This window comes from Lissotriton helveticus, chromosome 10 (genome assembly GCF_964261635.1).
Source record: "Lissotriton helveticus chromosome 10, aLisHel1.1, whole genome shotgun sequence".
NCBI classification, from domain to species: domain Eukaryota; kingdom Metazoa; phylum Chordata; class Amphibia; order Caudata; family Salamandridae; genus Lissotriton; species Lissotriton helveticus.
The window spans coordinates 1,044,647,406-1,044,662,897 of record NC_136071.1 but is presented as its reverse complement, the minus strand read 5'-3'; the positions used below and the strand labels follow the sequence as shown (position 1 = coordinate 1,044,662,897).

At 43.0% G+C, this 15,492-nt stretch overlaps 1 protein-coding gene across 1 annotated transcript in view; it reads right to left on the bottom strand.

Moving 5' to 3' along the window:
• PLXDC2 (plexin domain containing 2) overlaps nt 1-15,492 on the bottom strand; it is a 1,000,652-nt gene that overhangs the window by 783,689 nt on the left and 201,471 nt on the right. The window contains exon 3 of the mRNA XM_078663746.1: nt 2,025-2,094. Coding sequence (XP_078519872.1) covers nt 2,025-2,094 — 70 coding nt within the window. The remainder of the gene's footprint in view (nt 1-2,024; nt 2,095-15,492) is intronic.

Below are 15,492 nucleotides of genomic sequence, written 5' to 3'. Positions count from 1 at the left end.
ACACGACTACCACCTCTGGTAAGTATCGGTATCCTGTCCTGTTTTGTCAAAGAACGTCCGTCTCTTCCTGATTACTCCGCCATCGTGTGTTTACGCGATAAACACACGATGGCGGAGTAATCAGGAAGAGACGGACGTTCTTTGACAAAACAAATTGCGGGAAATAATCAAAATTTACTGAACAACGTCAACTGGTGTGTTAACACCGAGGGTGCAAAGAGAATTTGACCTATAGCTGGACAGGATACCGATACTTACCACTGACTAGAACCTCCACCACTTTAACTCCACTAAGAACCAGCGACAGATTAATTCTGTTTGGTCCTGAAGAGAATCCTTTACACTTATTTAGGATTCGAAACGCGTCGACCGAGGTGGTAGTCGTGTGTGGTGCCAAGTTTTGGCTCTAAATCAATTCATGTATAACTTAGAGTGATTAGAAATGATTGCGAAATAGAGTTTGGTCTTTATTACTGTGTTGATCTATGGAGCTCATTGATTGCATTATACCACTCCTATGATTGTAAATAGGTTTGGCTCTAGTTCCACCATAAAAGACAGCAATCTAACTTTGGCGATTACTTTGAAATAAACTGACACCAATTACCACCACGTATCAGAAATGTTTTGATATATGTTCACTGTCTTGTGTACACGTGTCTTATGTCTATTTGTGTTGTTAGTATTGTGACAAACCACTTTTATATGTATTTCCTCTTGCCCCCCAAAGAACTCTATTCCTCGTCTATTACTAATTACGATGATAGTTTGATGTTGTAAATAGATGTACAGACATTTACATGTATAAAGTTCTTCCGCAACTCAGTATCTCTCCTTCCGTAGAGACCTGAAAACTTTCCTTTTCAGCCAGGCTTTCCCCGCCTAATACTCACTCCACCCTTCCATGGTTTTTCCCCCTCAGTTCTGAACCTCCAGCGCCAAGAAACCGCAAGGTGTACGCTGCGCTCTACAAGTGTTTTAAATTAGAAATTAGAAATACAAAAAACAAATTAAACCACAAGCAAAAGTAAAATAAAAAATAATAATTTCTAACTTTCCATGAGTAATTTTGACTGAAAAAGTGGTCTTTTTTTGAGGCAGCGACTAGGAGTGTCTTCTTCAACTGATTGAAAACTAGTGCACAGTATTGGCATTTTTCTTGTTTACTACTGAGTTTCAGAAGTGGCAGAGCATGGCATTAGGCCAAGAAGGCTAACGCTGCGCTCTATCACTTTCTGGTACATATGCCCTTAAGTGTTGTAATTAATGATGGGGTGAGAAAGCTGCCACTGGTAACCATCCGCGTGTGAGGAGAACAGTGGCCAATACTAAGCACTGTATTTGCCAGTAGCCAATATTGAGTTGGACAATGGCCAAAACTCAGCACTGCAATGAATAAATGACCACTGATGTATACAAGAAACCATAAAACTCAGAAAAAAATCAAAGTTTGCAGGGTAGCCAACAAATATTGTTGCATCATGAATCGCCAACACTATAGCCGGCCCTGACATGACGTGAACACACTACTGTTTGAAACCGGTTGTGTCTCAGTGAGAAAGTATACCACAAAGTATTTTGCTGAATAAGATGCTGCAGAAGTTACAGTGAGAATAAGTAGGGGGCAAGGTCATAATAATATTATTTCTTAGGGAGCCCTTCACCACGTGTCCAAGGATCAAGGTTAATACAGAAAATTATTACTATGTAATCAAGAAAAGCATTTGTGTGAACATGCAATGTGATTACAATAAACAATTATCGATTTTAAATGCACACCCTTTCCTTAATAAACAATTATTATATTCCAGTCATAGATAACAGTCACCAACCAACAGTTATCCATGCTTACCCTGTAGGTGCCTTTCTCTCGGCGTTTTCTTCGCCGGTGGCTGCTATCATATTGATGTGGAAACAAGTTTTTCTAATGCAAGCTTCATCACCTCCTGACATCTAAAGCTCCAATTTCTGTATTATCTGACCTTGTCACTCTACACAATGTAAACTGCTAGAAAGCCACTTACCCCCAGTTGCCACTGTAATTTCACGAAGGAAATGGCCATAAAATGGAAAATCGAAGGACAGATTCACTCTCTGTAAAGAAGCATAGCAAAGAAGAAAATCAATATTGTGCAGACCTGTACATAAAACGAAAAAATGTGTTATGAAGTGCATAGTGGCCACTTTATCGGTTTCTTTTTACAAAACACCTCATCTGCTCATCTTCCATGCAATTTAAGATGGAGTGCGGTTACCTAGGAAACAATATGTGGCAGCCAAATCCCATAACAAATGGAAGGTGGAGAAGGGCACAGCATCGCGTTGAGACCTGATAGAGATTGCCCCGAATAAAGTGCAGCAACTGAACAATGATGACAATATTTCTGGCTGCCAATAATACTTAAAGAATGAGCATGAACTGCGCCTACCATGAATATCTCCTTCAGAATATATGTAATGGCTTTGATGATTGTGGCTGTAGGTCCTGTTATGCTTCATTTCTCCCCTTCTATTTTCAGTCAGGATTCTTACTAAAAATATACATTCATAATACTGTATCCCTAAAACACTTTTTCCAATCTGCTTGTCCGATTCCCGTTGTGTTCTTAGGGGCCAAAGGCATTGAAATGACAAGCACAGAAACTGCTTTAAGAGCTTAAAAAAAAGAAGCTGTGGGGAGTGCTTAATTGTGGTTTAAAATCGCAGTTGTGTGTGCAGTTGTATTCTATGTTGAGTACAGCCTCTCTTCCCTGGTTGTCAAAACATGGCATGGAAGAACATGAAACCTATTTCTATTACTTTCCTAGATTCTGAAAACAGTAGGTTTGGAATGGACCCATGTAACATCAGTGGTTTAACGAATCTTGAGGGGGCCCCCCTGCAAAGTTTATGGAGGGGGGTCCCCCATTCTCCACGTTAGTCAAGCGCTTTCAGGCCAGCGACCCGCAATACTGTAGGGGCTCACCCCAGCCATAAAAAAAAGATTCTGGTTCCTCCATTGGTCACATCCACCCTTTCATTGGTCGATTTACATACATCAGTAAATACTGCTGCTGCGCCCTCCAGAAAAGTTACATAACACTGCCTCCAGCCGGCCCACCAAACACATCCTCCAACTTGATGAGGACCACCTTGAAGCGAAGCCTGCTCAGTTGAGCACCTCCAAACACAGGCCCCTGCCTTCATGCCTGCTACTAACGCATCCATTAATTCTACGCTCACCCCTACGAAACCTGCAGTTATGCATTTCCAGACGCCTTCAAAAGCACCCCTCAGATGTCACTGTAACCCTGTGACTGCCTACCAGTAAAGACTGAGCCTTTCAGCTGCTGCCCTCCCCAATGCCACTGTAGTAGTTTAAAACATGTTAAACAATCCCTTCAACTGACTAAGCCAAAACAGTTATTCCTGCTAGCCTCTACAGCATCAAAGTCATTCCTGCTACTTTTCATCCTCTGCATGATGCACATAATAATATTAAATGTACAAATGGTCTGATTTTTGTTACCTCATGCCAACATTAATTTACACTATGTACCCCACTAAACCATCCCTCCTGTCAAAGGCAAACCTCATCCCATGTGTAGCACCAGTCAGCAAGTACCCCAAGGACAAACACCAGAGAGAATGCATGATTCATGTAATTAAAAGAACAGTTACAACATAGCATTTCTCCAGTCACTATCAGACCAGCGAAGGCCGCACAATATCCATCAATACCAGCAACATCTAAAGCGCATTTCCACTTCCTTTCAATGGCAGCTCATAATACATATACCTATGAATGCTGTCGATGAGCGCTTCTCTTCCCCCTTCTTTACAAATAACTAATGGAGGATAACAAAAAAAATATATAGTATATTCTTATGCAAATAACATATCAAGCACTTTCTGCCCAGATCCACACGTTTACATTTTCTGCTATCGCACCATCCTGTCAACCCTATTATTATCTGGAGATGTTTTTTATCCCTTCTGTGCAATAGGAAAAGCAATACCTTACATGAAAACAAGTCCTTTTAAAACCTTTGTTACTGATACAGGCTCGCAAAGCACTTGTTTTACTAACTGTGATTTTAAAGCAAACAGGTAAGTCATTCTAGGATTGGAATGACGGCTTAGAAGGGCTTAGAAGTGGGGAAGTTAATACTGAGACGTAGGATGATTTTGTGCATGTCTGCCAGACATTCGTTCTTCCCTGCATGCGCACATAATGCAACAATACAATTTAGTTTAACAAATTGTTCAGAAATTTACCGGAAGGTAAATAAACAGCCCATATTATTTTAACGAAGAAAAATAGACAAAAGTCCACTTTATACCCCATGAAATAAAAGTCCAAATCCACGCCACCTAATTGAGCCCTGCCAAGAACCACGCATCTGGCATTAGACTAACGCATTACAGTGTGGTGGTTCGCATCACCGCAGTGAAATGCAAAATCACGCCTAACAGGCATCGCGCCTCCTTAGATACCAGTGCTGCTAATCAATGGTGATGTAGTATTATTTCCATGTGGCCACCGTCTTTTTTCTGGTGCTTCCTCTGTCTTCTAAACGCGATGCGGTACATTTCGTTATGCAGTACATCTGCCTGTGTGATAGTCCTGTAATGAATGTCCCTTTTCTATGACCACAACAATTTGTCGTATTTCCGTAGGGTGTCCATAAAGTTAGGTCTCGCGAGGATTTGTTGCGGGCGTGCGTGCACCATGCACCAGCAGCCCTACGATGTCAGCCGCTTCAAGTGTGACATCTGCAAGAACTGGTTCCCGACTGGAGCTAGGGGCTTGAGAAGGGCACCGGAGCTCTGGAGTGGGTGATGTTGTGAACGGGATAACCTCCGCCTCTCTGCGCGGAGCGAAGTGCAAAAACGGCCGCTCTGCATGGAGGAGACAGGATCTAAGTGTCCAACATGATGACATCACAGCGCTGAAGTGCCCAATTTCATTGCTGTTTTGAAGTTGGGGGAACGGAAATAACGACATTAAATTACGTATTAAAGGAATAACATGTAGGAGTCTGTTTCCAGGCTGATTCCTACTTGTTTTCTTCGAAACTTTCACATGGCTGTAAAAGCTACTTTCTGCAGCAGACATACCAGAATGAAAAACAAAAACATTAATTGTAAGGTCCCATAACCAGGCCCGGCTCTAGGGCGGTGCGATCGGTGCCACTGCACTGGGCACTGACTGGGATGGGGGTGTCATTTTCCAAAGTATATTATCATTTTAAAAGCACCTGCTGCCACATCCTGGCCTCCTGCAATTTTCAGGCATCAATTACAATGTCAAGGGAACTCCGGTGATTAATCGCTTCTTGGAAAGAGACCGGAGGTTTGTCTAGTGGAAGTTTTGAATCGTATTAAGGTAGTTCAGAGGATTAAAATGCCTGCTGCTAAGAACGTGTACCATGGAGATAACAACGTGCATAAAATGTAAATAGGTCAGTGGGTTCCTGCTTTTTTAAGAGAGCTCCTTTTGTTACTTGTCGTTTATAAGTCCAAATTCTAATATAGAACATTGAGCTATTAACTGTCATCAAAGAGCTGCATGCAAACTGCAAGTTATATGTTAAGGCTATATGCTTTTTAGCCCAGTCTTTCATTATCCTAATCTTGCCAAAAGAGTTAATTTGGTTAGAAAACAATTCTTATTTTTTAAAGAGCACCCCTAACAATGAAATTATGCTTTACATTCTGAATTAGTGCCTTACCAGTATAAGGCATCTTAAACTATATCGCCTACCAGTATCTATAACAAGGCACTCCTACACTACACCTTGTAGTCCTGTCTGATGTAACATTAACTATACACTGATTTACACACATATGATTGTCTGTGCAATGTGTGTGTGAAGTAAAGTGCTCAGACACATGAGTGGTGCTTTAAAACTAGATGAATCTGAGAGTCAATGGGTACGGAGACTTGAGGGGGCACCGTTAAAGGGTGCTAGTGAGGGAATCTGTGGCAGAGGTGGTCATTGGGGGCGCCAAAAGACATTGTCGCACAGGGCGCCACCAATGTTAAGGCCAGCCCTGCCCGTAACTCCTGTGCCCTAGTTGTATTGGTAACTTTTACCTGTGTCTGAGCATTGATTTCTTCAGACAAAAGGTAGATATATAGCTGCACTAATCAGGGGTGTCACATTAAGTAATTGCTAAATGAGTGAAAATGGTTTCCGAAAGCGTTACTGTACCCGGGTGATATTGTATTGATACCGCACAATACACACTCTGAGTGCATACACATAACCTCCCCTCCCCTTACTGCCATGAATTATTGCTCCTTAGAGGGTTAGCGCCTCCAGTCATCTCCCGTAGTTACTGTGGTCAGTCACCTCGCAGCCATCCAACGCCTGTTGGCCCTCCCGTGGTACTCAATGCTACTCCTTTGATTAGAGTCCATAGAAAGCATGCTCTAACAGTCTACTATATTGCCTCATCCAGCCTCTCAAGTTTGGGCCTCTGCCTGCTGGTAGCAGGCCAGTGAGGCTCAATTTACACACACAGAGAAGAGGCCTCAGGTCCCCCTCAGTTCTGCAGGTGTTGTATAAATGCACTTACAAACCTTGCTCTGCAGACAAGCTGATTGTGTCGAGGGTCTAGGTGCCTACCGTGGTGCAGGGAGCTGTGGCCTAAATCTAGTCTGGGAGCATCAGAGGCACCACTGAGCATACTGCTTCAGGCTCGGATCTCCCCTCCTCTCTCACTTCTGGCTAAATGGATGAAACACTTCGGCCCAGGGCAGACAAGACCACATAGTCCTAAAACATGTTAGATCCGAGTTGCACCCTACCTCAGACAATAGATCACTGAGGAGGCACTAGAGGGTAGGTCACTGGGTTTTACTGTGGTTTTAGCATCTCAGAAATGGAATGATTACTCATAGATAAAAGCAGCTCTTTATGAAAGGTTTAATCTGACCACAAATTAGCATTTAAAAAATGTTTGCAGCATTTCTACACAGAGTAACCAGACATCATGGGAGGCATGATTGGACCTTGAATGAACTGCCACTTTTAAAGTGCTGCAGTAAGTGGAACCTGGCGCAGGCAAACCTCTGATTTCTGCAGAGAACATCCTATGTATTCATTTTGTAGAGTTATATTAACATGTAGCAGATGGAAAACTGATTGGCGCCTGCAAGTTTGCAAAGACACCTGGCAGGTTGCTCACCATGAGGGTGCATAGGAATACACCTCAATTAGAGCACATTTTCACAATGATTCACTCATTGAGGCCAAGGTTTCAGATTGGTAAGTGTGATGTTTTCATAATTTAACTGTAATAATGGGTGACTTTCAAGCAGTCTGACTCTACTCAGTTTTTAGTAGCCTGCTGTTAGCGCACTTTAGTTCAGTGACTTTCTTAGAGTTTCTAGCTGCTCAAATGGGTGTAATTTCTGATATTTATGTTTCCCTCCTCTTCATTGCTTTATTTTGCTTACGAGAAAGTTTCACTCATAGTCGTTGAAATGTCACTCATAATTACACTGAAATTATGAAAATGTCACACATAATCTGAAACCTTGGAAGCTATGCTAATTCTACCACATACAGCACATTTGAACATCTCATAATCCCATGCCACACAATTCAACTATAAATAACTTAACCCTACAACATTCAATACCACATAATTACGATCCTAAAAATGAAAAAACACATATTTCCTCTTCACTCCATACCACATAATTCCACATCACATAATAACATTCCACACAACTTAATACCACTCCAAACCACATAATTACACTCCACACAAAACAATTCAACTACACATAATTCCACTTCAACCTATATAATTATACTTCACCCAACATATTTACACTTAACTCCAAAAGACATAATCACCCTCCACAAAATACAACTCAGTAACATGCTGCGTAATTCCACTTTGCACAATTATACACCACACCATGCCACATAATTCCACACGTCACACAATTCTCCAATTCATTCCCACACAATTCATCACAAAACATAATTATACGCCACATAATACCACTCAGCACCACATCATTTACCTCCACATAATTATTCTCTACACCATATGGCATAAATCCAGTCTATGACACGTAGCAACATTCCACATAACTACTCTTCACACCAAGCCTCATAATACCACTCAACACAATTTTCACTCAACAGCGCACACTTCCACGTCACACAAATTCAACTCTACATATTTTCATTCCACACCACATAATTCAACAACAAACTACATCATTCAAACCAACAACACAATTACACAAAATACATCTAATTTACACCACAAAATTCCACATCATGCTACAATAACAGCACACCACATAAGTAAACTCCACTACATACCACTCCACAACACAAAATACAATTGGTGATCCAACTACTGCACTCAAAAACATGTTTTGGTAATCCTGAGTTGAGTGTAAACAGGAGCATGTGTAAAAAGTGCATGGTACACTACAATTTTGCACTTTTGTTGTTGCACACATTTATCCATGCCAAACCTTTGCAATACCAAATTTCCCATCTCAGATCGAGTATAAACTTGATATACTGCATTTTCATCTATCCAGTACTGCAACAGGTAATTAATGCTCCCTGTGGATGAGTATTTACCAAGTGTGTTGTTATCTACCTAAATACTGAGACAAACGTAATGAGGCATAAGTAGTCTAATATCCATAACCTCATTCCTACATCAAGGATTTTAACAATCGACGATCCATTCCAACAATTTAGCAGATTATGTTAGCTCTAAAATTCATATCCTATGTTTTTTTATGTCCAACCCTCACCCGCAAGGCTGGGTGCAACAATTACTTGCTATCGTAGACTGGTCCAACTTTAGTTCCATCTCACTTCAATAGCTTGTCCATCCCAAAGGAAGGCAACCTAGATGATATCTACTTGGTGCCTGTCTTAAAAGACCTACTTATTGGGCTGGATTACTGAAATGTTTAATATCTTCCTTTTCATCAGTGACGTCCTTCAACGATGGAGAGTGGGGATTTAAGAAAGTGGATTATGATTTGAAGTGGGTAGCTGCCCACCTCTAGGAATAATGGTATTAATCTGTCAAGGTGAAACCTAAAATAGCTAAGGCGCAGAACAGGCAGGCTGAACATGGCAATGTGTAAGGTATCTATGCAATATCGATACATTAGTATAGTCAATACACCAAACAATACATTATTTTCAATTCTAATTAGAAAAAAAGCACAAACAGTAATACACAAAATGAACAAAATCCAATATGGGGGCAAGGAAATGTGAATTTATTAAGTTTTAAGTGAAAATAGTGGCAAGAAACACTCACTAATCATAGCCCATGGAAGCAGTACCACCCTCATTGACCCATATTCAGGCCATCTATGATGGAGTATAACAAGTGGCTTGGTCCCAGTGTAAAGGCTGGAAGTTAAAAATAATTCCCAGTTCAAAAAGGGGCTATTCCACTTTTTTGAAGGAAAGCATTGATATCTCTTCCAAGTCTCAATGCAGAATGGGACTTAATTGATTTTTTGTAGATGCTGGAAACCTTGAACAGGACGAAATTGAAATTCAATCAGATGCCCAGGAACTGCTAGTCTAATACTTTCCACAGTAAGTCCCCCTGGAGCTCTGGAACAAAGGTTTTGATACGTTTCCGAACTTTCTTCCAGTGCCTCTCAAGCCACAGGTGTAAACTTCTAAAGCACCCAGGACCTCATGATCAGGTCAGATACACCAAGCAGGATTGATCAATGTTATCTTCTGACTTGGGCCCAAATTTAGATCTTGGCCGTCCGCCCAAATATAAATCTTATTATAGCCTATGGGATTTATGTTTTGGCAGATGGGATATCAGTCACCATTGTGACAAAGTAATCTGTCCACCAAGATCTAAATCAGGTCCTTGGTCTTTTTTTTGCAGTCCAGGATCCTACGGAGAGGCAAACCTAAGACTGTCAAACAAGGGCCACCTCACATTGGGTGGGTGGCCCATGTGGCCTATGTGGGTGACCCACATAGGAGAGAGAGCCTATTAACTAGCTCCATCTCTCCGCTTCACTTTTCTTTTAACAATACCAGCCAGTGTTTATTAAAATTTCTGTTTCCACTAGGCCAGGTATTTTTTAACAACTCACTATTATATCACTCCTGACCCCACTGACACTCACTCCCAACACATAGCACTTCCACCTGAAGGTGCTCCGGCGTATCCGCCTGTCGCAGCACTGCCCCGCCCCGCAGCGGGACGGGAAGACCCCGATGATGAAGCATGACACCAAGGGCCCTTTTGGTGTGTGAGGGGTATTTTAACAAAGAAGGTGTATTCCAATGACATCCGGATATACACCCACCCAATGTGAGGTGGCCCTTGTTTGATTGACCTGAATCCCTGTTAAGAGGAGGACGTGCCCACCTCGGTGCCCATTGGCACCACCTCTTCACTCCCCCCTTTTGATTTCTTTGTTAAACCTAAGACTGTACCTGAGGAAGGTGCAACAAAATCAGGCACCTTTGCCTTAATGTCCTTCTGACGGCTCTAAAAGTCATGGAAATCCAAAAGTCAGAACTTGTCAGTGTTTCTGGAACAGGTCCTCTGGGTTATTTCTAAGGCTTCCACAACCTCAGTGACAGTTCTTAGGGACCAGGACTCACTCCAGTAAAGGCCACAAGCAAGGTTCAGTACTGATCTGCTTTGTACTGATCAAAAGGTCTTCTCAGGAAAAAGGCCTCCTGCAGCTTGTTGTGTCTCTGTAGCCAACCAGGACTTTAGCCCACTGGCCATTAGCGTTCACTTCTTTATCCTTGGCACAATAGGGTGTGGGACCTGTTATTCAGCGCTACTCTCAGGCCAGAAAGTTTTCTAAAGACGGTGCTTGAGATGCTCCATTTATGGTTTGCACTAGCTAGGGGGCATGGGTGACTCCGGTCACCTCCCTAACCAATGGGATAAAAGTTCCCAGGGGCAACCCTACCCACTACTGTAAACAATTCCACATTGCCTGTCACTCCTAAAAGCCAATATGTGGGAACCATTCTTCTTTTGTGTAGAACTTGTGTCCACTCAAAGATGTGGCCAGGGCAATGAGTAGTCCCCTCCTCTTCATCCCCTCTAAACCAGTTTCTGGAGGTAGCTTCCCTCTGACTGGGTTCGCAGACAGCCTGGCTAAGTGGGCCTTGGAGTGAACAATGTTCCTTTATTCAGGTCACTCCTTACTCTAAATTATGAATGGACATGCCCCATCTGGGTCCCTTTCAAGGAACAGTCAAATATGCTGTTAACCAGTTGCAAGTTGCAGGAAAAACTATCTTCTTTCTTAGTGGAGTCCTGTGCTCTTCACCAGGCACACATGGGTTTTAATCAAGGAAGAGGACCAGAAATAACCCTTGTTTTAATGAACTCTGTGAATTTTGCAGTGAGGTTGTTTTTGTGGGACTGGTCATATTGCATCAATCCACTGACTTTGACATGATGGACCTGACCATCCTGATCTAGAGATTGAGGGAAAATGGAGGGGCAGCAAAGAGCAGGAGCAGGATGGCTGCATTCTGAGATAGCTCCATTAGAAGTGCTTTTATCCGTATAGTAAATCCATCTATTTTGCTTTTCCTGGTGCGAAAGATCACTGCCCAGTAATCAAAGACTGCAGCAGTTAGAGTGTGGGTGGTATGAGCAGGAGGACGTTCTGTCCATATCACGCCTGTTGAGTCTGTGCTTCATCTAGATCCCTGTCAGCTACTCTTGGGAGACAGATTCCAAAGTGTGTTGTGCAGGAATGATAGCCCACACATTCCTTGATGTGGAGATCTGCTTGCAGAGTGGGGATGGTGAAAAAGTGAGGAGCCAGATGACTCCCTAACTATGGCAATCTACTGAGCCGCATAATGCAGTGCATGTGTCTGTAGTACTTTGACTCCGGTGGTCAAAACACACCTTTGGGTCATGCTCAATTCAGAGTTGAAAAATAGAGGTAAACTCTCTCATTGGAGTCAGCATCCTGGTGGTAGGTCCCCTAAGGCCTGACCTAGCCTGGCCGTAGGAGCGAATCTTTGCTATCCAGATCATGCTGGAGGCACAGTGAGATTCCCTGCACTAGATGTATGCAGTGGACTTAGCCCATATCATATGCAGGTTATTGCCTTGCCTGTCAGGGGACTGGTTTTCCACAAGTTCTGTCTCAGGGTCCTAAAAGAGTTTTGAATAGGGGTGTTCCACCTGACTGTGGAGATTGTGGGGTCTGGGGAACAGGCCTTCAAGGCTAATAAAGGGAGCTCACAGGAAAACATTAGGGACCAAGATTTCTGAGATGGCAAAATCCAAGGAAAAACGTGCAAGATCGAGTGTGGAATTACAGAGCATTCCTCTAGAAATGAAAAGCAGGCTTGCCTCAATTTCAACACAGCAACTGGACCTAAACATGGAAGTTTTTTTAAATTTTCATGAAGATTGGTCAAGTGGTGCCAAAGTTATAGGCAAAACAAAAAACACTTTTCCTATCGCAACCTTGGTCCTAACTATAACTACCTACTGGCAACCTACTGGGGGTCACCTGTAGGTAGATATAGTTAGCACCTTGTTTCTATAGAAAAAGTGTTTATTCTTTTGCCAATATCTTTAAAGCCATTTGGCGAATCTTCGCAAAAGTTTCAAAATGAATGAACCACTCACTTCGGATGCTGAGTTTGATGTTTTGGGGTGATTCATTAAGTGGGGGCTGAGAAAAAGGGGGGATGCCAAAATGTTTTTTCTCCATGTTAATTTCTATAGGAAAATATTGACACAGCTACAGTTCGAACTGCTGAAAGGAATTTGGCAGAATGGTAGCTCTAGGTCAAGAGTGCACTCTTTTTTTTAAATGGTGTAAATCCATTCAGTAGTTCCAGCTATACAAATATGGCCACGGAGGATCCGTGAACTAATCCGATCTCGTGCCTGAGATCTGATTGGCTGGCAACACTTCAAACCAGGAAGTGTTGGCAGCCATCTTGTGACTCGGTTGAACTGAGTCACAATGAAAAAGGTAAAAAAGTGTTAAAAATTAAGAAATGGGGGCAGTGTAGAAACACCCTGATCCCCTAGGCCTGCTCAGAGGATCCCACAAGGACCCCCAGGGCCAACAACAGCATTAAAAAAAAATGCAGTGGGATTTGCATTGGATCTTTTTTTTTTAACTAATCCTCCTGTTACCTCCAATAAGTCCCAAACAGTGGGATTGCTAAGAGGTTTTTGGAGGTCGTGCCCCCTTTCTCCACCACTCTGCAAACGTGCCTCCTGTCACATTGCTGATTTGGGGATGAAGTCCATGTTACTCCTGGGGACCTTGGGGGCCAAGAAGCCCTCCTGGTACCTCCTGTAAGTCCTACGCAGCAGAATTTCTGAGCGCTGGTTTGAGGCCTAGCCCTCTTTCTCTACCCCTCTGCAAAAGTGACTGCTAGTTAAAAAAACATAGAAATTCACTGAAAAAAACACAGGTTTAAGGGACGTTATAATTAGAAATTAGCATTTTAAAAACCATAGAAATTCACGGAAAAAAACAAAGGTTAGAGGGATGTTATAGTTAGCCTGACATTTCACTCATACAAAGCCAGAGCAATTCAGATGTTATAGTTAGTTGAGCTAACTATAACTCACGCCACTGCAATGCACTGCTACTGACGTCGCATATTACATCACTCATGACATAGTCAGAGACATCACTGATGACATCTCAAATGACATAACTGATTACATCAATGATGACATCATCCACATAATCTCTGATGTACCTATTCACACTCCAATATAACCTTTCTTACACCCTACCATTCTAGAAACCATAGACACACCAATACCAGTATGTACATACCCACTCACTGAATCATAGGTCAACACCCACATCCACTCACTCACCCATACAGCTGCACATACAGCCAGTCACTCACCAATACAGCCACTGATATATCCACTCATACATCCATACAGACACTGCCGTTCACTCATTCACCCATAGATCTACTCACACACCTAGTTGCTCACCCAAAGAGTCAATCACACTGCCACTTACTCACCTATAGAGTTATAAACACACCACCTCACTTTTTCATACAGATACTAACACATATTTGCTCTCTTATACAATCACTGACACAAGCACACACTCATCCATACAGCCACTCTCACAATCACTCACTCACACATAGTCACTTATATAATCCAACATTCACATATACTGCCTTTCACATATGTAGTCACTCACCCATATACCACTGAGACATCCATTCACTCACCGACACAGACATATGCACACTCACTCACCCCTACAGCCCCTTACAGATGCACTCATGAACCCATCCACCCAGCGAATCACCCACTCACACATCCATGCAGGTAGTCACATACCCCCTCAACCACCCACACAGACAGTCAGGCACACATACAGCTACTCAGACAACCAATCAATAAACCATGTAGACACTTGTGTAGCTACTCACCAACCCATGCAGCCACTTACAAACCGACTGACAGACTGATACAGATTAGTCACTCACCCATATATTCACTGAGAGACACATGAGAGCTGCAATATATGGGGTACTCTGCTAGTCCGGCCGCCCTTTAGTGAAAGAGCTTAGGTAATCATGGATAGTTTGCCCGAGGTTCAGAACAGCATACGTCTGAGCTGCATAGATCCCGGTTCAGGCACCGAGAGCAAAAATAAAGCATTCTTAAACTTTTTAGAAACACTCACAACCACGGGATGATGTCATCAGTAATGTCATCAATGATGTCACTGACCATGCCATTAGTGATGTAATATGTAACATCATCAGCAGTGCATTGCGGGGCACGAGTTATAGTTACCTCAGCTAACTATAACGGCTACATTTCTCTGGTTTTGTACAAGTCAAATGTCAGACTAACTATAATGTCCCTCTAACCTTTATTTTTTCAGTGAATATATATATATATATATATATATATATATATATATATATATATATATACTAGCAGCCCGCCCCGGCGTTGCCCGGGGCAGAAGGGGGCTGGGGGCAGCATCGCAGCAGGAGAGGCGCAGCAGAGCGGCCGGGAGCAGCACAGCGTACTTACAGTGTTTCCTTGCTCCCTTTTTGTTGGTCCTGGCCGCTTCTGCCCACGCTCGTGTCCACTGTTTCTAGCAATTAGGCTTCCCCGACCCCCGCCTGCCCCGACATTGTCCATCATTTTGGGCCCCCGCCCGCCCTGTCCCCCGCCTGCCCTGACATTGTCCCCCGGAGCCTTACCTCGTGAAATGCTGAAAAGTACACAATTATGGCAGTATAACGAAAATATCACAAAGGCCCAGTGTTGAGGCGCTCTGCATAAATGTCCATGCCAGATCTAAAATCGACCCTTCTGTTTTGCTGTAAGTCCCCGTCCCCCGCCTGCCCCGACATTGTCCGTGTTGAGGCGCTCTGAGTCCCCCGCCTGCCCCGACATTGTCCCCGGAGCCTTACCTCAGCCGCCGCTCCTCAGTTCACTGCTCAGCCGCTCACCTCT